This window comes from Metarhizium brunneum, chromosome 1, assembly GCF_013426205.1.
Source record: "Metarhizium brunneum chromosome 1, complete sequence".
NCBI classification, from domain to species: domain Eukaryota; kingdom Fungi; phylum Ascomycota; class Sordariomycetes; order Hypocreales; family Clavicipitaceae; genus Metarhizium; species Metarhizium brunneum.
In genome coordinates, this window is record NC_089422.1 from 1,798,396 (window position 1) to 1,819,569 (window position 21,174).

The 21,174-nt window shown below is 52.3% G+C and overlaps 6 protein-coding genes across 6 annotated transcripts; 3 read left to right on the forward strand and 3 right to left on the reverse strand.

The window, feature by feature from the left end:
* Positions 1-268: 268 nt before the first annotated feature.
* vma-7 (V-type proton ATPase subunit F) lies at positions 269-856 on the forward strand (the record flags this gene model as incomplete). The annotated part of the gene is made up of 4 exons (XM_014686715.1): positions 269-325; positions 410-445; positions 511-648; positions 716-856. The coding sequence occupies 4 exons, from the start codon at positions 269-271 to the stop codon at positions 854-856; spliced, it is 372 nt and encodes a 123-aa protein (XP_014542201.1).
* Positions 857-1,330: 474 nt separating this feature from the next.
* Positions 1,331-2,029, reverse strand: npc-2 (Phosphatidylglycerol/phosphatidylinositol transfer protein; the record flags this gene model as incomplete). Its single annotated transcript, XM_066129596.1, has 2 exons — positions 1,331-1,447; positions 1,514-2,029. The coding sequence occupies 2 exons, from the start codon at positions 2,027-2,029 to the stop codon at positions 1,331-1,333; spliced, it is 633 nt and encodes a 210-aa protein (XP_065985870.1).
* Positions 2,030-7,214: 5,185 nt separating this feature from the next.
* Positions 7,215-9,920, forward strand: SET4 (SET domain-containing protein 4; the record flags this gene model as incomplete). The annotated part of the gene is made up of 1 exon (XM_014686717.1): positions 7,215-9,920. One exon carries the CDS (start codon positions 7,215-7,217, stop codon positions 9,918-9,920), a length of 2,706 nt encoding a protein of 901 aa, XP_014542203.1.
* Positions 9,921-10,848: 928 nt separating this feature from the next.
* On the reverse strand, positions 10,849-12,264 carry ALG7 (UDP-N-acetylglucosamine--dolichyl-phosphate N-acetylglucosaminephosphotransferase; the record flags this gene model as incomplete). Its single annotated transcript, XM_014686718.1, has 1 exon — positions 10,849-12,264. The coding sequence occupies one exon, from the start codon at positions 12,262-12,264 to the stop codon at positions 10,849-10,851; it is 1,416 nt and encodes a 471-aa protein (XP_014542204.1).
* Positions 12,265-14,005: 1,741 nt separating this feature from the next.
* G6M90_00g005590 (uncharacterized protein) lies at positions 14,006-16,147 on the reverse strand (the record flags this gene model as incomplete). Its single annotated transcript, XM_014686719.1, has 1 exon — positions 14,006-16,147. The coding sequence occupies one exon, from the start codon at positions 16,145-16,147 to the stop codon at positions 14,006-14,008; it is 2,142 nt and encodes a 713-aa protein (XP_014542205.1).
* Positions 16,148-17,700: 1,553 nt separating this feature from the next.
* Positions 17,701-21,106, forward strand: G6M90_00g005600 (uncharacterized protein; the record flags this gene model as incomplete). Its single annotated transcript, XM_014686720.1, has 4 exons — positions 17,701-17,817; positions 17,967-18,307; positions 18,405-20,568; positions 20,639-21,106. The coding sequence occupies 4 exons, from the start codon at positions 17,701-17,703 to the stop codon at positions 21,104-21,106; spliced, it is 3,090 nt and encodes a 1,029-aa protein (XP_014542206.1).
* Between the last annotated feature and the right edge of the window lie 68 nt (positions 21,107-21,174).

The window sequence follows — 21,174 nt, forward strand, 5'->3', positions numbered from 1 at the left end:
GCAGGGGCGCTGGTTCGAGAGCTAGTGCCTCAACGAGGCCTGGTCCCACTTAACTTTGCAGGCGCCAGCTGCAGCACCTTATGTACGTGCAGGCACTGGGGCAACAGGCAGCTGGTCCAGCAACTGGGGCACTCGAGACCTCCCACCGCCTGCCTGCCTTGGCTTGCGCTGCCACCATGACGGCTGGGCCAACTCCAAACATCAGCCATCGCCTCAAGCTATACAACGGGGGATATTGCCGCAGCCAGGTCGCCATACAAGAGTCAAGATGGCCAACCAAGCCGATTTCAAGAACCGAGAATTCCTTGCCGTCATTGGTGACGAGGTAGGTTGAGCCGTGGGACAACATTTCTACCGCCGGGAAGACGAGGGACGTATCGTAACGACAGGCCTTGGCTGACGCATCTAGGACTCGGTAACGGGCTTGCTACTCGCAGGCATCGGCGTAAGTACATGAACCGCTGAATCGCAAACGCACCGGCGTGGGAAGACTAATCAAATCATTCGCAGCACGTCACAGCTGGCGCCGACGCCCAAAAGAACTTCCTGGTTGTGGATAGCAAAACGGACACAGCGGCCATCGAATCGGCCTTTGATCGATTCACCCAGGACCGAAATGACATCGGCATCGTCTTGATCAACCAACACGTCAGTGCAACGCGGATACATGCGCATGTCCTGGTTTCAACTTGGATCAACTGACAGAATGTGGTAGATTGCGGACCGGATACGGCACAGAATTGACACATATACCGCCGCCTTTCCGACTGTTCTGGAAATTCCCAGCAAAGACCACCCATACGATCCCGAAAAAGACAGCGTTTTAAGACGGGTCCGTCGCCTGTTTGGGGAGTAAAGACCAGCATGCATGGCATATGAGGTGATAAAGATACTACGGATAACATCCAGCCTAATGCGTTGACCATGGCGGCACGAAACGCGTTGCACTTGCGCATTAGACCGCTTGCTTGAGATATATCGTTTGCTGAAATACGGGGCTGTATGCTAAAAAAGAAAATGAATAAAGGTATAGCCGCGTTATTAGTTTCTCCTCGACGAAAAAACAGTTCCGGGCCTGGCTCCCTGATCCAACTCATTACGCAGTCCTTGGAAAGTACCAAGATCGAACAAGCCCTCAGAAAAAACCGACAAGAGTGCTGGCATAAAACTCATCAAATTTATGGCCCTGTGCATCCAAAAAATGCAGTCTGAAGTGATAAACATGACAAACAATGATGTGGAAGCAAAAAGAGCAGAAAATTAACACAGGCTGCCGTACGGAGTGTCTCGTAGCAAACCATCGTCTAATGACTCATTTCCGTCTAATCCATTACAACTCGCCGCCAAGGAAATCCATTCCGGGCATGTTGAACTTCACAGTAGCAGTCAAGCAGGTGATTCTCTCTCCGTTAGCAGCGAAGACATCAGCCTCGACGTTATAGGTGCCCTGCGTGCCGAATTAGCTTCACTTGGTCCAAGACACCTACATACTAGGGCATCGCAAAATACTTACGGGCGGGATCTCTTTGGGCAGTTGAACAGTCTTGGTGATGACCCTATCGCCGGGTTCGACGGGACATTTCAAATCAACTTCCCCCATTTGCTCACACAGATCGGCTTTGGTCTTGAGAAGTCTGATAAGCCCATACTTGACAGTCAGATCGATATATGCGCCCTCTTTAATGGTCTTCTTGACGGTTCCCTCTGCCTTTATGACGAGATCCTGGCCACTAGAGTCGAAGAGAACAAACCAGTCAGCATAGTCATTCGCCACCGGATAGCCAACCACCATCTCACCAAGGCGCGAAGGGGAAAGCACATACGCAGAAGGAGGGTTCGGGGCCAAATCCACGCTCTTTATCTCAACATATCCTTCAGCCTTCCTGTCAGAGCAGTGCTCCAGCGGAGACTCCCCGGGAATCTTCAAGTCGTCATTAGAAGTGATGGCCCTCTGGGATTCACTGTTGAACAAGCTCAGTGCCGCCGAGGGCGCCAGGAGGGTGGACAACGCAGCAACAGAGAATCTCATTTTCGCTCAGCAGTTGACGGCGATGAGCACAGCCGCTGTGGATTATGCTGGGGAAGAGGCAGTGGAAGCCCCTTTAAACGGCGTAGTCTCGGCGTTTCGGTCGTAGAAAAGTCGCTGGACGATGTCGCTGCATGAAGCGAGAGATGACGGCAGCGAGTGTTGGGGACGAGACATGGCTGGAGTGAGCGGACGGCAGTTGACTGGTTGGCTGACGTGACCCACAGGTTGTGAATGGGCCGCTTTGTGGCTGGGGCACGACAGGACGTCATGGGATCACTTGAACAGGGAATACTACTACGACGTCTGGTACGGAGTACTAGTACTACGGAGTAGTGCAGGATGGCTTGGCTCCACTGGTTCAAATGTTCCATGTCGGCGTTGGCGCTGCCTCGATTCATCATGAAGTGTTTGCCGAAGCGGTGGGCTGTAATGTACTGTGCAAGTCATCATTCAACAAACAAAGTGCAGATACAAGATACAAGAGCCAAGCAGGAACCAACGGGCCAACAAAATCTGTCTTGTCCTTGCGTAGTGCAAATACCCAGACACGTCTCCAACGCCCACGAGTTACGTTTCAATCCAACCACCCTATACAGAGTATTCTAGCTATTACTAGATGACAACATCTTGTTTCGACAGATTAACTAGGAAGTTTGGGGTCGACCACGGAGGTGGACTTTTTGTGTTTCGTGTTTCTCAAAGCCGTGTGACAAGTGCGAGTCTGCGACTGAGATTCGCCAGTGGTGCCCCCGTCCCGTATTTTATGTGAGATATTCCGTCACACTCATCAGCTCCTCCATTCTCTCCATGCCGCCTATATTGCACGTGGTGATACGGAGCACAACACCCTCATATTGACAGTGGGAAGAGCTCCGGAACCAAACCACCACGGTACCGTACGATACCAGTGGGACCATTAACAAGTCGCCTTGGTAATGTGTCGTATCGCAAATCTTCCGAATGACGCCCACACATCACCAAAGGTATCTAGAGATCCTGCCCGAAGCTGCGAGGATTATTGGCCTGAGTCTGTTATTGACAACATCGTGAATATTGACTTTGCACTGGCAAACTCCCGAAGCAAAGGGAGAGTACACTACCCAACAGTAAAAGACTTGCGTGAAAGGAAGCAATCCTAGGTACATTGAACGACAAGCCGAGGATTCATGTCGGTTCGGAGCATATCCGTCGTCACCATTGACAACGAATTTTGGACGACTTTGTACTCAGTAATAGACAGTCACAGTCGTAAGATTATCCATTCGCATTTCGCTCTTCACTGCGTTTGGTTTCACATCGTGACACTCTTCGCGAGGGAAAATTCGGCGAGAGACGATTGTTTCACTGCACCTTTGTGACGTGACGCAAAGTTGAGGGAAGACAGAGGAAAGGCAGAGACAAAAAGCAACAACCCGCGACGACAGCCCAGCACCTTAGGCTCGAAACTCTCCACACAAACGAAATGAGACCACAATTTCCGCCGCAAGGCACCAACAGGCACCAGCAGGCACCAGCAGGCACCAACTCAGCCGTGGGTGCCTTGGGCAGGAATGGCAAGCGCACAGACCACCTACCAGGTAGTATATAATTCCTGCTTCCCGCCGTCCTCTTTCAGATTTTTTCTTCCTTTCTTCTTCATACTTACCTTGTTCCAGTATCCCGAGATCACGAACACGGGATACTAGCGGAGGAGGCCTGCATTGCACATCGCGGAGTCGTCCTGTGCTCAATTGTCCTTCGGGGCCATTGGGGGCGTAATTTTTGATTTTTCCATTGTGTTTGCAGTTTTTTAACTGCGACATGAAGGAAAAGCTTAGGCTTCATTGCAAGTCATGTTAGGCCACATTTTGATGGGGAGTACGCATCGTGGGCAATGGATCAAGACTGTGTGTTGGGAGAGCGTTGGAAGCAGTGCAAATTCGCACGACGTGCAGCGTCGCTCATCAGCAAATAGCAAGGTCTTTACAAACTGTTTCAGTAACATTTTGTCCGTGGTTTTGTTGGTTTCTGCACACGAACAAGAGCAACTGGTGCATGTTCTAATGGTTACTCTGGTTGGGAAGGGCGCGCGAGCACTTGAGCCAGGTGTAGGTCACTCGCCGCCGTGTTTTCCTATGATGCTCAGAATAGATATCGCACATCTGTGTCGTCCACAGTCATGTGGCCTAGGTACAATCTCCTGGCTCGCCGCCTTAGATGCCAACGGGTAGTTTATCAGTCGCTTGCTTGTCGTAGCTCCAGTGAGACCACGCTGCAGGACGAGTAATGTGTGTCCGGTCGCAAGGGCATGCCACTTATTATTCGGGTAGTTTGTCTTCTATTCACCTCGCTTGGGCTCTATTTGTTTCGGGGAAGAGGCGACAATCAGTCGCTCGTGGAGGATTTCCAAAGTGGTTGACCGCTGGTTGCGGTCGCCTGTGGCAAAGAACCACCTCGTTTTCGAATATCAGACGCAATTCAGAAGCAGATTGGCAATGGATCGAAACGCGCTCAGAAGCCCTGAAAGTCATCTGGATCGAGCAAAGGTTAGCAAAATGTAGAACCTATGGACAGAAGCAAACGGATGCGAAGCCCATCGGCTGCATAGCAAGCCATGTTGGCCATGACCACCAGGACGCCTATCAGGAATCACCGACTGCTTAAGTACCTAGGTAGTTTGCAGCACGAATCGACCCTTGTCCCACTGCTCCGTGGACTTTGCCTGGTATTTATTGTTGATGTGCAGTTCTCTTGTTCTACCTCAGGCACACTCCAGGCAACATTTGAACTCCACTTATAATTCCTGTCCTGATTCCTGACCCCCCCTCTCTCCCCCTCCCGGTCATCTTGTCTCGAGCACTCATGGATCTAAGTACCTAGGTTGGTGGGCTGGTGAGGAGTCATGAATCTGCATCACGTCTGCATCACATCTGCGTCTGCGTCTGCGTCTGCGACTTTCTGATCTCCAGTGGTCGTAGGAGGCGACGCCCGTTCCCGGTACGGAGTTGGGAGTCTAGCGCGTGGGGCAGAGGTAAGAATTGTGGCCTCAGGCATGCATGCGATAGCAGGTGGATCAGACTTGTCAAGTAATGTAGCCAACGACCATTCAGAGCGAGTCATCGAGCCAGAGCTATTCCTAGCTAGGCCTAGCGCCACTCAGATGCGACGCCTTGGCCATCCTGTGTTTTTCTTCCCCCTACGGAGTAGTAGTAGTCCCTAGGTGCCTCTTTCTTCTTCCTTCCCCTCTGACGCATGTCCTTGTCAATTTCTCTCCGCCTCCGCCTCCGCCTCTACAACTTCTGGTGGCTGAAATTCGCACACACCCCCTTCGTGAGGGAGAGACAGCACTTTGGGACCGGGCCGCCTTGTTCTTGGTCTTGCACCACATCACTACAGTACGGAGCTTGGCGATACGTTTATCTATTGTATATATGTACAATTGAAAAACCGATAGAGGCGAGCAGACTATTAACAGCGGTGGAAACATGTGGCAGCATGACATGACATGACGTGAGAAAGAATGGAGGAGAACGGATGGAGCCAACTCGGGGTTTCGGACGTCAACCTTGGAACTGCCAGTTCTTGGTTTGCAATGTGCAATGCGGAGCGACTCACTTTCGTGCGTGTTTGTCCGTTCTGTTGAATGTGGAATGTAGCGTCGGAATAACGGATGAATCTCGACCTGGATGCAACAACATCATCCACGGCTGGTAGTGTTTGATGCACTTCTGATGCAAGTCGAGGTGAGAGGCGCAGGTTGCTTGCTATAACTGGTGCAAGAAGCTAAATGGGCCAGTTCTACAATGCAAACATCCGTGGTCAGCATCAGCGGCAAGCAAGCAAGCATCAGATCCTGGCTTCACGCCGTCTGCCGTCAGCCGTCTGCTGTCTGCCGTCGAGAGTTGGCTGTCGAGCCCAAATGCCTGGACACACATTCCACTGCAATATCGGATCTGAAATTGTAATCCATGTGTGAGGACAGAGTTCTCGGGTGTCAAGGCTGTCTTTGTGAGCTCCTCCGGACTGTCCCCTTAACGTGGGACGGCTCAAAAGCTTGAGCAAACTGGTAATTTGTTGCCTCGCAGGTCGCGTTGCCTTTGACTGCACTCGTCTGGCTCAACAGCGCTATAACTATCATTGGTCCTATCTGGTCGATCCAGTCTCCCCTAGCTGGCTCACAGACAGTACACACATCGACACACAACACACGCCCTCGCAACCACCAGCGCAGCCGGTCGTCGGTTGTCCGTTCCCCGTGCTGCGTCAAGCTTTTGGCCGCTCTGGCCGCTCTGTAGCTGCTCAAAGTGGTCAGCCCCCCTCACACCCTAGTGCTTGACTGCCCGTAGGCCAAAGTTCCCGTCGATGTCTGGTCCTTCGATCCCATCCCAGGGCCGCCTCGCCTCCCCCCTCCCTCCCAAGCGTCGACTGGTGTTTTGGGTCCTCCGGGTCGCTCTTTCCCCATCCTGCTGCCATTTGCTACACATTGAATCTTGGCTCCTTCCCCCCCAAATTCCCATTCTGTTCTGTTGCAGCCCACGATTTGTCTCTCCCTCTTCCTTTCGCACACACGCACACACGCCCACCTTCATCGCCCCTTCGTTTCTTCGACTGAACGACGCGATTCACTACATTAGACCACTCTCGATTTGCTTGGCCACTACTTCTGGCCCTGCTTCTCGCTTTTCTTTTGTTATATTCGCTACTGCGCAACTGTCTGCCTCCACGCGCCACAACCCGCCGCGCTCCGTCATCTCCAAGTCCGTCCTGACGCTTCTTCCACGGCTTTGGTGAAGAGACTTTCACTGCTTTCCAAACCTACCACCCTCTTTCGACTCGTCGAATAAAGGTTGGTTTCTGGCTTTAGACAACGGAAACTCTGGTCGGCTCGATTGATTTTTCGTTCCGATCAGCCGTGGCGTCGCTACCCTTCCGCAGCCGCTCTGCGCCCGACGCTCTTTCCATCCTCAATTCGCTGTGCACACTCGACAACTCCTTCGATCGTCGGCAGTCTGATCGCAAAGAGACAATCTCACCCCTATTTAGGCGCCAGGCTATATAAACCTCACGTTCGGAGTTCCGTCCTCTGACAACACCACGGGCGCGCCTCTTTGCACAGCGGCGTCATGCCCTCAAGACTGCGACCTTAATTTTCTGCTTCGCACTCACGCCTTTCGCCGCCAACTCCTCGTGAGATCTCCTTCAGATTATGACAGACACGCCCGCGCCGCCGTCGACGCAGGCACCACTTCCCAGTCAGACCGTTCCACCTGCGCCCGTGGATACGGTTGTCAAAGATGACCCGACTATTGCCCCGACCGTGGAGCAGACGGAGGAAGAGCCTTACACCATCAAGTGTATCTGCAACTTCTCTGACGATGACGGAAACACAATCTACTGCGAGACGTGCGATACTTGGCAGCACATTGACTGCTTCTATCCTAACAACAGAGATGAGGCTATCCGAGAGGACTTTGCTCACTCTTGTGCAGAATGCAAGCCACGACCCCTAGATCGACAAAAAGCCATCGAGCGAACCCTTCGACTGCGAAATGCCAACAATATTTTAGAAGCACAGAAGGAACCCCTGGACAAGAAGACGAAGCGACCTCCGACCAAGGGCGCCAGAAAGAAACCGAAGCCTAACGACCTACAATTAAATGGCCACCTTGAAAACGGCAAACTAGCCAGCCCCCCTCCCCCTTCCTCGAAGAAAGCGAAATCCGCACACCGCCCTTCGCACTCTGTCAGTTCCCAGCCGTCGAAGCGAAGCCCTTCGTACGGTCAAAACTCGCGATCGAATCCCGCCCATCCTCCCAGTCCCGCCACAACGCCCCCTGATCTCCCCAATGATTTTCAGATTCATCACTACTCCGCTGGATTTTACTCCCTCTATAATGAGCAAGAGGTCCCCGATACACATAATAATGCCTTTGCCAGTCTAGCTATTCCCACAGCACTTTCACGATGGTTGCGAGATCCCGATACGATGAAGCAAGAGGTGGGCAGGACCCGTGCAGAAGTCTTTCAAGATGAGCCACCCAACGTGGATCAGATGAGGCCAAAGCTAGAGGTAAATGATACCACCCGATCAGTGGAGCCTGGAACAACCCTTCGATGGCGCTGTATCGAATCGACAACAGCAATCGAAAAGGATGTTGCCTTAATCGAGCTGAATGGCGAAATTGGCTTTCAAAAGGACTATTGCGCTAATCCTGTCAACCTCTGGGCTGACCTCTCTTGCCCGCTCCCTTTTGTCTTCTTCCACCCTAGTTTACCGCTGTACATTGACACCAGAAAAGAAGGCTCTCTGGCGAGATATGTGCGGAGGAGCTGCAAGCCAAATGCTCAGCTGGACACGTATTTGTCTGGGGGGTCAGAATACCACTTTTGGCTTGTCAGCGACCGATATATCCCTGCCAAGGAACAAATTACATTACCTTGGGATTTCCGACTGGAAAAGAGTGTGCGGGACAGGTGGCTTCATTTACTGGGATTGAGCGATGACGACTCTGCGGCTCAGGACGAGCCAGAGTTGGACTCGGCTGAATATACAGCCATTTCTAACTGGATCGACCGAATATTATCTGAATACGGTGGCTGTGCCTGCGATCTGGAGAATAATTGTGCCTTTGCCCGTTTTCATCGGCACTATATTTTTGGCAGAAATCAAAGCAAAGGTGGAAAGAAGAAGTCTCGAAAGCCCCGTAATCACACTATCTCGCCCACTAGCACTGGTCACGCTACCAATAGCAGAGCTGCCAGTGAGGGAAATATTGACGAAGGAGCCGATGATGTCAAAGCTGAAGGAGGGTCGCGCAGTAAAACTCCAAGTCGTGACCGCACGCCAGTGGGGTCTTTCGATCAACTTGGAATACTAACTGAGCCAACGGATAGAGACAAGAGGAAAGTAGCCATGGTGGAAGATTCATTCCGTCGAATGGAACAACAGCAACCGCCAAGGAAAAAGAAGCGCGTCTCTGATGGGACAACGTCCTCATCGAAATCAAAGTCAAGGAATGGTTCAGCGGGTCCACCTGGGCAGTACGTTGACGCAGGTACATCTCGCAGCAAGTCTGGCTCACCGGCTACCGGAAGGTCGCCAAGCATCGGATATCCAAAGGCATCGGGCAAGCCTTGTCCATCTACATCGGGCTCCAGGCAGACTTCGGCAGGTCCCCGCGCAATGTATTGCGATGCAGCCGTACAAACAGACCCCGTCGAGGGCCATTGGATAAGCGAATCCTGCAATCTAACGCCGATTAAGAAGAAAATTATCTCGCTTTCGAAGAGATTGATGAATAACCGACGCCAAAGTCTAATCACTGAGGAGGAGAGGAAAAGAAGTTGTTTGACAAGCCAATCATGCAGTGTCTCAGCTATGGAGCTGGACTCGCCTATCAGCGAACATCGACCCTCGGTCGCTAGCACTGGCTCTGATGTAACATCACCGACGTCGCACACGACCGATACCAATTTGGCTGAAATACCTCAGAGTATAGTATTGAATGGCACGACGATAGAAACGAGCAAGATGAAAGTGCTAGATCTTCGTGTACAGTTGCCTCCAGTACCTGCGTTTGACAGTACGGGGCTAGCTGCGTCAACTACGGCTACTCCTCTATCAGCAGCAAGTTCTGCAGCGCTATCCCCGTTTGGAACTACAAGCGCCTCCAATTCTTTTGCTGTAGGGTCGATCAATGGTATCGCGGCAGCCCCGAGTCCTGTCAAAAAGAAATTGAGCCTCAGCGATTACAAGAGTCGACTAAACAAGGCGGCAGGCAAAGTCGCGGGAGGATCAACTCTCTTGAAACCAGGCCTCGCCAGTCCTGAGGACGTTCAGGTGGAAATGACGATGGACCCTCAGCCATTGGACAAGACCGATGACCCAACACCAGCAGTGAACGGGGCCTGATTTGTATAAGGAATGTGTATGATGTATACTTGTTTATCGCTGACGATGCGGGTTTTGCTGTTTTAAATGCCAGATAGTCATGCAGACGGGTTCATAGTGTTGCAGGCAAGCCCACCCAAAAGTGGAGGGAGGAATACACTTGGCCGTCAAAACACCAAAGTAGTTTGGAGCTCACGAAAGCTTTGTTTTATTTCACTTTTTTGGGCTGGCCTGGGGTTGGGGTGTATCGACTGGATTTTTATTATCGAACACGGCGTTAACAGAGAAAGAGAAATAGGATGAAATCGGCGTTGATTTGGACAAGGGGGACAAAGGGGTTCATGGGAGTGGTTATTTGGATGACTCAACAAATACAGCGATGATGCACTTTGCGCGTCTGTATAGATGACCAAGTGTCTGCGGATCGCGGTGTTTTTTTTTCTTGAAATGGTGGGAAAAGGTCGTATTAATTTCAAGAGAAGGGGCGTTTATTGGGCGCACTGACACATGGCTGGCTTGTCTTTTTTTCCCTTTTTTTTCTTATAATATCCCTTTTCTACTCTGTGTATTTGTATGTCTTACTGTGCGTACTGGAAGTTTCTGCGTGCGAGTAAGGAGGAGGAACGCCTGACACTACCTAGGTAGTTGAGATGAATGGATCGATCTATGGATGACAACATCCAACCACTCCTACATGATGGGTTCATGGTGCATATGTGATGAATTTTTTCTTCTTGAATTTCGCTACGCAGGTGTATCAGTGATCGCTGGAACAGGCTCGTTGGTAAATGCCGTTCACTCGGAAGTAGGACATTGGCATGGTTCCTTCTATATATCCGAGTTCATTTTACGGGTATCAATTCAGCTATGTAGAGTAGGCGATAGCATTTCGTAAAGCTCCATGTTCTCCTTCGCCTAGTAGAGATATGCGGCCAGCCAAATGCTCTATCTAATACGCAGTGGTACCCCAGTTATCTTCCTTAAAGACCAGCAGGGCCAGCTTGTGCCTTACAAACAAACCAAACAGTCCCATAAGCAGCTGCAGCAACGTAATTTCCGTCGCCAGTCTATCTTCTCGCAAGGGACCCCTCCACACCAGCCACAGATTCAAAATGGTAAAGTTGCTGGTTTCCACAAAACTGCCCTTTTCGTCAACAGTCACCTTCAGGAGGTGCAGTTTCCCGAGGAGGCGTAGTCCCTGTGCTACCAGAGGGTGCGGTTGGCGGTCGGGGCTCCACGGAGTCACGGACGGTTCCATGAGACCTGTTCGGGCGCTGAATTTGGGGAGGCGGTGACGCGGGCAGGGAACCAGTCCAAAGATTTGCGGTACCGAGTAAGCAAAGTTGAAGAATTGGGGGATGAGGAGGAGGCCAAGGGTTTTGGAGAAATGGCCCTGGATGCCGACGACGGCAAAGACCATGCCCGAGAAGTAGCAATATGTGTCGCCGACAAATACCTTTGCGGGATACCAGTTGTGGTGGAGGAGTGCGGCGGACACGCCTATCCAGGGGAGGAGGAAGTAGAGCGAGAACAAGTGCGAGTCGGTGGCCGGGTGCGGGTAGGGCGTGAACAGGTACAGGCAGTCGTTGAAGGCGATGAGGGCGGCGATGACAAGGCATTGGGATACCTCGATGCCGTTTATGCCGGCAAGCATGTTGATGCTTTGCGGGCAGAACATGGCTATGCAAGCCATGTAGACGTAGTACAGGGGACCGAGGTCGAATAATTCTCCAATGTAGGGTTGTAGTTGGACAGGGATGACGATGGAGGTGACGTTGAAGTCGACAAAGTATACGACCAGCAGGGGGATGCTGGCGAGACCTGGAATCCACCACTTGTGCCGCCATCGAATGTCGAACAGATCGTCGCCGATCCCAAGCAGCGCAATGGTCTGGAGAGATATGATGGCACCCAGATAGGAAGCAAGCTTGTTGTGTGGGAAGCGGTGGAGGAAGCGGCCGTGGTCGACATGTTCCTGCTCCAGAACAACATCGCGATTACCGCCGCCAGACGTGGCGGCGACGATGTCCTTGTAGAAGGGGAACGGAATGAATACGATGACGGTAAGGAGGTAGACAGCGGCGCAGACGGCCCCCATACACTCGGGGATCTCGATGCGGGTTGACTTGCTGAGGTCGCGACCGCGGAAGCCTGCGCGCATGAAGGTTGGGCCGAGCCAGCGGATCATGGCGTAGCAGAGACTGAAGGCGATGATGGAGAGGGCCAGCGAGGCGATGAGGGGTTCGCCATCGCCTTGGAAGGTATTGAGGAGGACGGAGAGCGAGGCGCCACTGAGTATGAGGAGGGTGAGAGTTTCGGAGCGGGAGAGGGATGTTGGCGAGTTGGGAGGCGACGAGGTGCGCATCTTGCAGACGGTGGTTCGTGGGTCTGTGGTGTCGAGGTTATGGCATTGTTGCCAATTGGCGTCGTATGACTTGTTTCGGAGAGTATTTGTGGCTGTAGATGGTAGAAAATAAGGTAAAAAAAAAAGAAAGAGACTGTGATGAAGTGGTAAGAGTGCCAGGTGCAAGATTGAGCACTCGAGTGTTCTTGAACAGAAGAACAGGATGGGAAACTTGAAGCTGCGAGTTTAATATGACGATGCAGCTGCCACGGTGGCTTTGGCAGGTGGCTTTGGCAGGCGGGGCTAATTAACGCGGTTACATGCTACACGTGTTAATTAAGCTGAAAGATACACGGAGTAACGAACCTTCGACTCCACTCGAGTCTCCGTCCTATTTCCACGTACCTATCTAGTAGGTCGCCAGGTACGCCGGGATACAGGAAAAGGTCAGTTGCTGAGTACGTCAAATTGTATGCCATCCCCCCCCCCTCTTGTTATATGAAGAGAAAAGATCGAGTCTGACTTTTGGTAGAAGACCGGGTTGTGGTGTTGTGGTCGTGAGGAGAACACTCTCATCAGTCCAGTCCCATGCCCGCCTATTCCATGTGTTGTCGACGGCAGACAAGTCGGCATTCTCTTCAAGTCCTACGATCATGAGGCTACCCTATCTATCTCGGGGGCATCGGGCGATGCCCCCGAATACCTTTGCCCAGGCACAGACGCAAAAGCTTATTGTCTAGGTGCGGTAGTCAAGACGGGAGTCTCCTTGTGCGCTTGTGCCTGTGCCCAAAAGCGACTTGACATCTTTGCCACGTGGAGCCTACATCCAGGGGCACGGTCGATGTAGTATATTATAAGGAAACGTGAACTAAGATGTTAATATGTTTACAGGGAGAGTCATGGATGGATAGTACTGCTCCGTAGACTACCCGAACAGCGCTTCTATTACAGTTGGAAACCGTCATCCAGACCAGTTGTTCGCCAATACAGACCTGAGATCCTTGGGGATGTTTGGTTGTGCCAAATGCCAGCCATCTCGGGAAAATATAGAGGGCATCATGGTGCTGGGCACCACCAAAGGAAAAGAAAGAAAAGAAAAAAAGCACCAAGCGGAAGACGCTGCCCAACCCAAGATGATTTCAATACCAAAAAAACGCATGCCAAGCCCATGGGCGCCCGGAGACAACCCAACATTCTAGGTAACATCCGCGAGGAGACACCATGGTACCCGGTACAAAAGACATAGTGCAGATGCCACGACGCCCGCAGATGCGCCCTGCGGACATTGTCCACCTGCGGCGTTAATGAATATGCTGGTTAAGCCGTTTGTTGGGCGGCTTGGGGGGGAGGGGCCGTCCTGAGCTGCAAAGCTGCTACATGAACCCCGATGCGCCGCCTCTGACCAAGAACCAGATCCTCGTGGATGGACTCGTGCGCCCGTTCAAGATGCCCTCCACCTCGGCCATCATCTTCTGCGTTTTCCTGTATAATAGCGTTCTGGGCAGTCGGATTGCGTGGGCCTGGATCGTGGCGTTAGGGCATGAATTACTATACACGTTTAATATGCGGCCACGTGTATTGAATAGTACACATTGCGGGTGACAAACCCTATTGGAATGTTTTCAAAGTCAGCTCGTGAAACAAAGACTTAGGTGTATTAATGCTAGTTAGCCCATTGGCCTTGACGCCATGCGTGCATACTGTCCGTAGACCCAATCAATACTTTGTCTGTAGCCACTTGAGAGAAGCTGTTCGTAACTCGTTATACCAAGTTCCACTTGGCGATGTAAGACCATGACATGCCGACCCTCCCCCTCTTCGACTCAAACTCCTCCGGTGTGACACCGCGAGCGTCCCTATTATCCATCGTCTCGAGCTTCAGAATCTCTACCGATTGTCCCGGAGCTCCAAGATCTCGAGCGTTGACATCTACCCAGTTCCAGTATCCGTTGGTCTCAGTTGGGATAATCTCATCTTTGCGTCCGTCGAGTCCATGGATACTGAGCAAGAACAGGGCAGGCTTCCCCAGCCCGGCCTTCTCTGATGTCCAGTGCTCACAAACTTTGGAGAATTGGAATCGTACGACTTGCCCGCTATGAACCGATACATCGCGACCCTTTGGCTCCACAGATTCCTCTGCAATGCCCTCACTATTTCCAGTGCCGTACCATTGGTGTGGCTCCCCATCCAGGCCTCCAGTGTAATATTCTTCCCAGGAAATCGTGCGTCCGTCACTCCTGTATTGAAGTCGGGAGTCCTGAGGGAAGTGGCGAAGGCCAAATTTTTCGTTGCTCAGGGTGAACTCGCGCGGAGAGAACTCCTTCTTGTACAGATTCGCCGCCGAGCAGATGTGCCCAGCTCCCCAGCAAGCGTCGATGAGCTTCCAGAAGCCACCATCCACCCTGACAGCGTTCCAGGCGTGCCCGTCCGGTTTTGCCGGAGGCGGTCGCTCACCCTTCTTCAATGGCGTATGGCCAAAGCCCTTTCCGTGACCTCCAACAACTACGCACTCCAACCCCGCTCTATTGGCCACAGCCTTGAACGTTTCTGCGTAGCCTTGACATACTGCCAAACCACTGAATATAGTGTCCTCCACGGACATGTGCCTCACGTTGTTGCCAAAGAAAGACACCGTGTCGTAGGATATGTTGTGATGGCACCATGTAAAAATTGCCCTGGCTTTATCGTCGTATGACGGGAAAGGCCCACATAAGCCACGAGCAAGATGGCCAACAGGGTCCCTATGAGGCAAAGATTGTCTCGGGAACTGTGCTGCCACAGCATCTGGTCCACTCCAATCTCGACACACCCAGCACCCGGTAGTACTGTCCCCTTTACTATCCCCGTTTGATGCACCGGTCGCGGCCTCGGACGACGCGGCGTGAATCTGCGCTGCAGAAGGTCTCGACGACAGAGGCACCGGCGGGGGTGCATCGTCCCTGGTAGCCTCGGCACTGGCAGATGATCTGGAAGGAAGCTGTGGCCGTTGCACTGGAATGGGCGGAGCTTTGATTGATTTCCCGCTAGAAAAGCCCTTGATGGTGCCAAAGGGACGTTTGGGAGGTGCTGGTTTTGTTTCTTCAACTTCAACCGCTGAACTTGTTTGTGCTGGTGCTGGACTTGGAGATTTGGCTGGCCTTGACGGCAACGGCGGTGGCAAGCTGGGCCGAGCAGGAGGGGCCGGGGATGAAGTGTTGCTGACGGCTCGGGCCTCCTGTGCTTTGGCAGCCTGCTTGGCTCTGTAATCCCTAGCGGCCGCGTCTTTTGCAGCGATTTCTTGAGCAGCGGCCTCTTTTGCCCTGGCTTCGAGGTCTCGTTTCGAAGGGGGGAGAGGTGGGAGACTTGCCGCATCGCAGGTAGCAGGGGCCATTATTTTTCGTGGAGCGCTTCCACTGGACGTGTAGCTGATATTGGACGAGGTCGTCCGCACCAATGACGAGGTAGATAGCGTAGAATGCTGAGAAATCTCGGAGGAAGCTGAGTTGCGACGGGGAGAAAGATATGCCGTCGACTGAGCTGATGTCCTCCGAGGCAGGGCCGGGGGAGTCTGAGAGGTTGCTGGCCGTCCTGGCAATGGTGGAGGGCCGCCACCAGGCTTTGTGACCAAAGAGTCATTGCTTGCGACGGAAGTTTGAGTGTCTCTTCGAGGCAAGGGAGGCGGCGCATTCCCTCTCACAGGTCTGGTGGGAATGGATGGATGAGAGTGCCCGCTGGCGGTAGCAGATGCCGGGCTTGGAGCAGGCTCACTTCTTGCCGGACTTTTTGTTCGCACGGGAGGCGCTGGAGGAGGGGCTCGCTTGCGTGGCAAGTCGGTGGTGCCATTGCCATTAAAGTTTTTCTGCTTATTGAGGGCGGCGATCCTCTCGGCGAGAGTATTGAACTGAGGTTCCTCTGTATCTGCCATTTTGCAGACGGTAGACCAATGGCTGAGCCAGCCCGCGCGTATGGGGGGGGAGGGAAGAGAATTGTCGGATTCGAGGGAGGTCGGGATGGCCAAGATGGATGTGTAATATATAGACACTTGTTGACTGGGCGTATTCCGCTACCGAGGATTAGACTGACATGGGGCCCTGCAGGATATGAAGTGGACAGGTTGTGTGCTCGAACGTCGTCGATTTGGACGGACAAGGGGCGTCTCTCGTTTGCAAGCGTCAAGTTCATCGGCGATGTCGAAAACAGAAACAGCCACGTGCATGATTCGCCAGTCCTGGGTGACTCAGGCAGTTGTCGAGGGGACCAGAGGGCGACGAAGAAAATGGGTAAGACGGCACATTCCCAGGCGTTTTTGCGAGGTGTATTTGCGCCCTCGTCCTCCCGACGTCCTCTTCAAGCAAGTCGGGAGGTTTGGTGAGTGGTTTCCAGACGACCTGATGATGGCTGGTCGTCTGCACAGCCAGCCCAGTGGGGTTGGATCGTCGGCGCGGTGGAGGAGCGGCTCCTTGTTTACATGTGGCTGCGGCTGCGGCTGTGATGCCATGGTTATACTTTGACCGGCACAAAAACCCCCTTGGTACCAGGTTTACAAAGAGACAGCATCGCCGTGCCTCTCGGTTCACGCCTCCAGTATTGACGTACAATTATATGTTGTTTGTGCCATTCTTAATTGGCCAAACGTTCGACACGTTTTGACTACCCTACAGCGCAGCTTGTTTCAAAGTTGAGCAAGGCGCAACCGCGATACAGCGAGACACGCGCGCTCCGCGGAACGGACCCCGATCTAGGAGTTTGTCATGGACTATGATCAGCACAACTGTTGCAGGCCACTGTTCAGGTTTTTTTTTTTTTTTTTTTTTGTTTCCCCTTGGACATTCGAGGACGAGCCAAGCGAGATCTTCAGGTCCGCAACAAACTTGATGCCATTGACGGATTGCACGTGCCCCACCAGACACATTGGAGCACCTGCCCAGGCGTCGCGGCCAACGCTCCAGTTGCGCCCCGCCGGAGGCGTGAGTGGAGACGGGCAAGGGCCATGGGCCAACAGGCATGCGACCTCCTTGCCTGCATTGTGTGGGCGATGTGCCCAGGCGCAAGCCCGGTAAAGTGCATGCATTGACGGACACTGCTTTAACTCGAGGCCGGGGGTGGGTCGACTGACCATCAGTACGAAGTACATGTACCGACCAGACCCTCTTTGTTTCTCCTCAAATTCGTTTCGAACTGACTGCTCTGAGCTTGCGTAGCCGACTTCCACAACATCTGCACGAGGCTTGTCTTTCGTCTCCGTCCCCTGATATAGCTGCTTCCGCGCACACATCCGTCACTTCTGCTGGCGTCGCAAGCACGGCTTGTTCTGTCGCATCTGCGTCTGCGTCTGCGTCGCCAGCGTCTCGGCTTGGCCACCGGCTCACGACTGGCGTCTGACCCTACCCATTGACTGCTGCTGTATCGCCGACCTCGCGCAGCTGCCCCTCGAACGCCGGTTCCTGCACTCCGCCTCGTGCCCCAATCTCGGGTATCATGGCGACGACTACAACCGGCGGCGAGGCTGCAGCGGCCGCGGCTTCCCAAGCTTCCAGGACGTCCATCACAATTCTCGACCTGCCCGCCGAAACCCAGCAGGAAATTGTTTCCCATGTACGTGGCCTCCCATTGCACTCGGCCTTGAAGCACCTCGATACTTTGGCCCCGGCACATTCCATGCAGACACCGTGCTTTTTGTCTGTCGTCGGGGACTATTATCCGTTGGTGGGGTCCTTTTGCTGACAGACTTGTCATCGGGATAGTGCTCCCAGGGTGATCTCATTTGTCTAGCCTTGGTGTCTAGACGGTTCCGTGAGCTGGCAGCAGCCCAGCTCTATCGCAGCTTCCACATCATTTTCCCCGATGACGACGATATCAACATTGAATCCCCGATTGACGGGCTGGCTGGTGGCCTGGATACCTTCACCACCAGCGAATATAACTATGCTCAACACCTGCTGGACCTCTCGATGGACACTTTGAGTGCCGGCGTCAAAGGAGAGCATTCGTATCAACCTTACCTATACAGCGCAAGCTGCGGCAAATTCCTCAATACATTGCTGTACCTGACGTTGAAGCGAGCACATTCCTTGGAGTCCTTTCGGTGAGTCGCCACCCCCTGGCGTATGGTGCTACAGTATTTCACCTAGACCGATGGATGTGGGTTAGATATGCTGACTGTTGCCACCATGAATGAACAGCTGGAATATTCGCGTTGAGCTTAGTAGACCCGTGTACGCACAGCTCCACCGCATCAGATCTCTCAAGAGATTACATCTTCGGATGCAGGCGGGAGATTCGTATTATACACCACCGCCTCCCCTGCCTGTATCTATTGACACTCAACCTCATCACCAGCCAAATGGCCACTGGCCTGATGCGATCCTTCCTCTGCAACCACTTGGGCCACCCATACCAACCTCTTTGCAACCACCTGGGAGTCCGCCTCCTGGCCCACCACCCGCTCTATTACCGCCTTCGTCCAGGCCGACCCCCAAAAGCAAGTTAGGCAAAAGAGGCTCGGATAACAAGGAGCCATTGACCCTGTCAGGTTTCAAGTCACTCAAGACCCTGTCTGTGCTGGACATTGACAATCTTGATATCCTGTCTGAACTCAGAACTTGTGTCAAAAACTGCTTTTCCACTATCAAGGAACTCCAGCTGTCCTTGTCCGATTCCTTGGCACAGCAGGCGCGAAGACCACTGGCAGATTCGGATGCTGACGATTCAGACGTTGATGATGAATACCAGGTTGTTCCAACATCAGAAAATGCCACTAGTAGCTATGACACCACCGGCCCAGCAAAGGTCTTTCGAGCTCAAGAAGAGAGAAAGATACAAGAAGTAATTCTGAACAAAGTCTTTGACCTCGAAGAACCTCATTTGCTCAAGAAATCACCGATCCAACTCAGTGCATCATTAAACCTCCAACCAAAGTCTGAGGCAAACACTCAAGAATCAAAGGCTACACGGGGTGACCCTCGTGAAGAGTACATTTCATCGATTCGAACAGTATCTACTAGGCTCATGGCAGCTATGCATGGTTCTAGAGATTTTTCCATCTCTCAACAAGAAATCCTTGATACAATTGAAAAGGCCTCGCGAAAATACGTGGAATCAGATGTGACGGGTGAGAATTCAACAAATAATGGGAGCGGCACGGTCAATGAGGCCGAAGAATCGACGTCGCTGAAGCCGGAATCCACAGCCGACATGCCGAGGGCAGGTCCAAGTGCCGACATTGATCAAAACGAAAACCCCCATCATAATGCCCCTATTGCCAGTGAAGATTTTTGTCAGCACCAGCTGGTTGATAATCCGCCGTCCAGCGGGGCTCAGGGATCTCGAAACGAAGGGGAACTCTCTCCCGATGATATCGATATCGAGCATTTGGAAACTCTAGATGAACACATTGACGAATTCGAGGATCAGCAGCCTACAGAATTCTCCTCATCGCAAACTTTTGCGCTGCGACAAGGCCCAAGTGGACAACACGGTGAGTCCTGCAGCAATTCGGGAACTACGTCAAAGCAGAACCTTCGAACGATGATGCCCAATCAATATCATATCGGTGCAGAATCCAGGCCCAGAAAAACAGACCGTACAGCAATCACTGAAAAGCTGGCACAACTGCGCCGATTGGTTTTCGAGGCAGGGCAAAGAGTTTTGGAAATTCGTGATGAGAGGGGCAGTGAGAGCAGTTCTACTGTTGCCAACGCCCTAGACTCGGAACTTGCACTTCTCACCCGAGGCGCAATAGAAGTGTCTAATGAGATCAGGATCCTTGAGTCTGAAATCGAAGACCTCTTGGATGCGCCCAGCATTCAGAAAGGGAAGAATTTGAAGCAGAATATGGACACGTATGCACGCAAGACGAGGGGAATGTCCATTGAAACTCTGAAAATTTGCCTCATCCCCGTCAAGGCGTCTGTTTTGTCGCAAGCTATTGATGTGGCATGCATTAAAGAATTGACCCTCATTAATGTTGGAAACCAAGCGCCTATTTGGTCTATGCTCACGAAAGAGCACAAGTTCCGCCCGATTGCTTTGCGGAGTGTTTTTACTGACCATGTTTCCGCCTCATTCTTGACGTGCATGGCACAGCTTCCACAACTAGACGATCTATTTATGCTGGAGCGAAGCCTCAAGCACAAACCCGAAAGCTTTGCGACCCGTACCACTACATCAATCGATCAGATTCGCCGGTTGGTGCTCAAAAAGCACATGCCAACTCTCAAAAGACTTATGATCAAAGACGAATCCAATGGACCAAACTGGGACACCAATGTAAAGACGATGATACTTATATGCACCCGAGGTGCAAACCTGGAAGAACTTGCATTGAGCATGAACATTCATACTGTGGTAAGTTCGGGTGCTCACATTTTAAGAATTTCTATTGCCTGTGGATACAAGAGTAACTGACAACTCGTAGCATGCGTTTGTGCAGTACTTCTCGGGCCTAATCAATCTACGGGCAATTAATATTCTTCACTTCAAGAACAGTGATACCTGTATCTGGGTCATGCGGGAATTACTGCGATTCATTGTCGACAATCTTTCCCACCACCCCGAACTGAAGTTGGAGTGGATAGCCATGGAAGATGACCGAGTCGATCGAGTAGTGCGGCCATCGGAGTGTTCTGCAGATTCCTCTTCTCAGGAGCCAATGAAGAGGACAAAGAACAAGGGAAAAGACAAAGCTCACGTTCCCGCCAATGGTAGCTCGTCGCAAGAATACCCTGTATTTCCTCTAGAGGGCTTAGATTCTGAAAGCGAAAGCGAGGACGAAGGCATGGACAGCGGATCTCGACTGAGGTACAAAACGGTTGGCCCTCTACCATTTTATGATGTGTGGGGAGTGAAAATATTTGAAAAGGAAATCCGTAGCGGAAGGCTGTAGACTTGTGGGGTGAATATGCGAATATGGGAGTACAAGGTAGTCTAGGCGTACCTGGGACTTTAGTGATG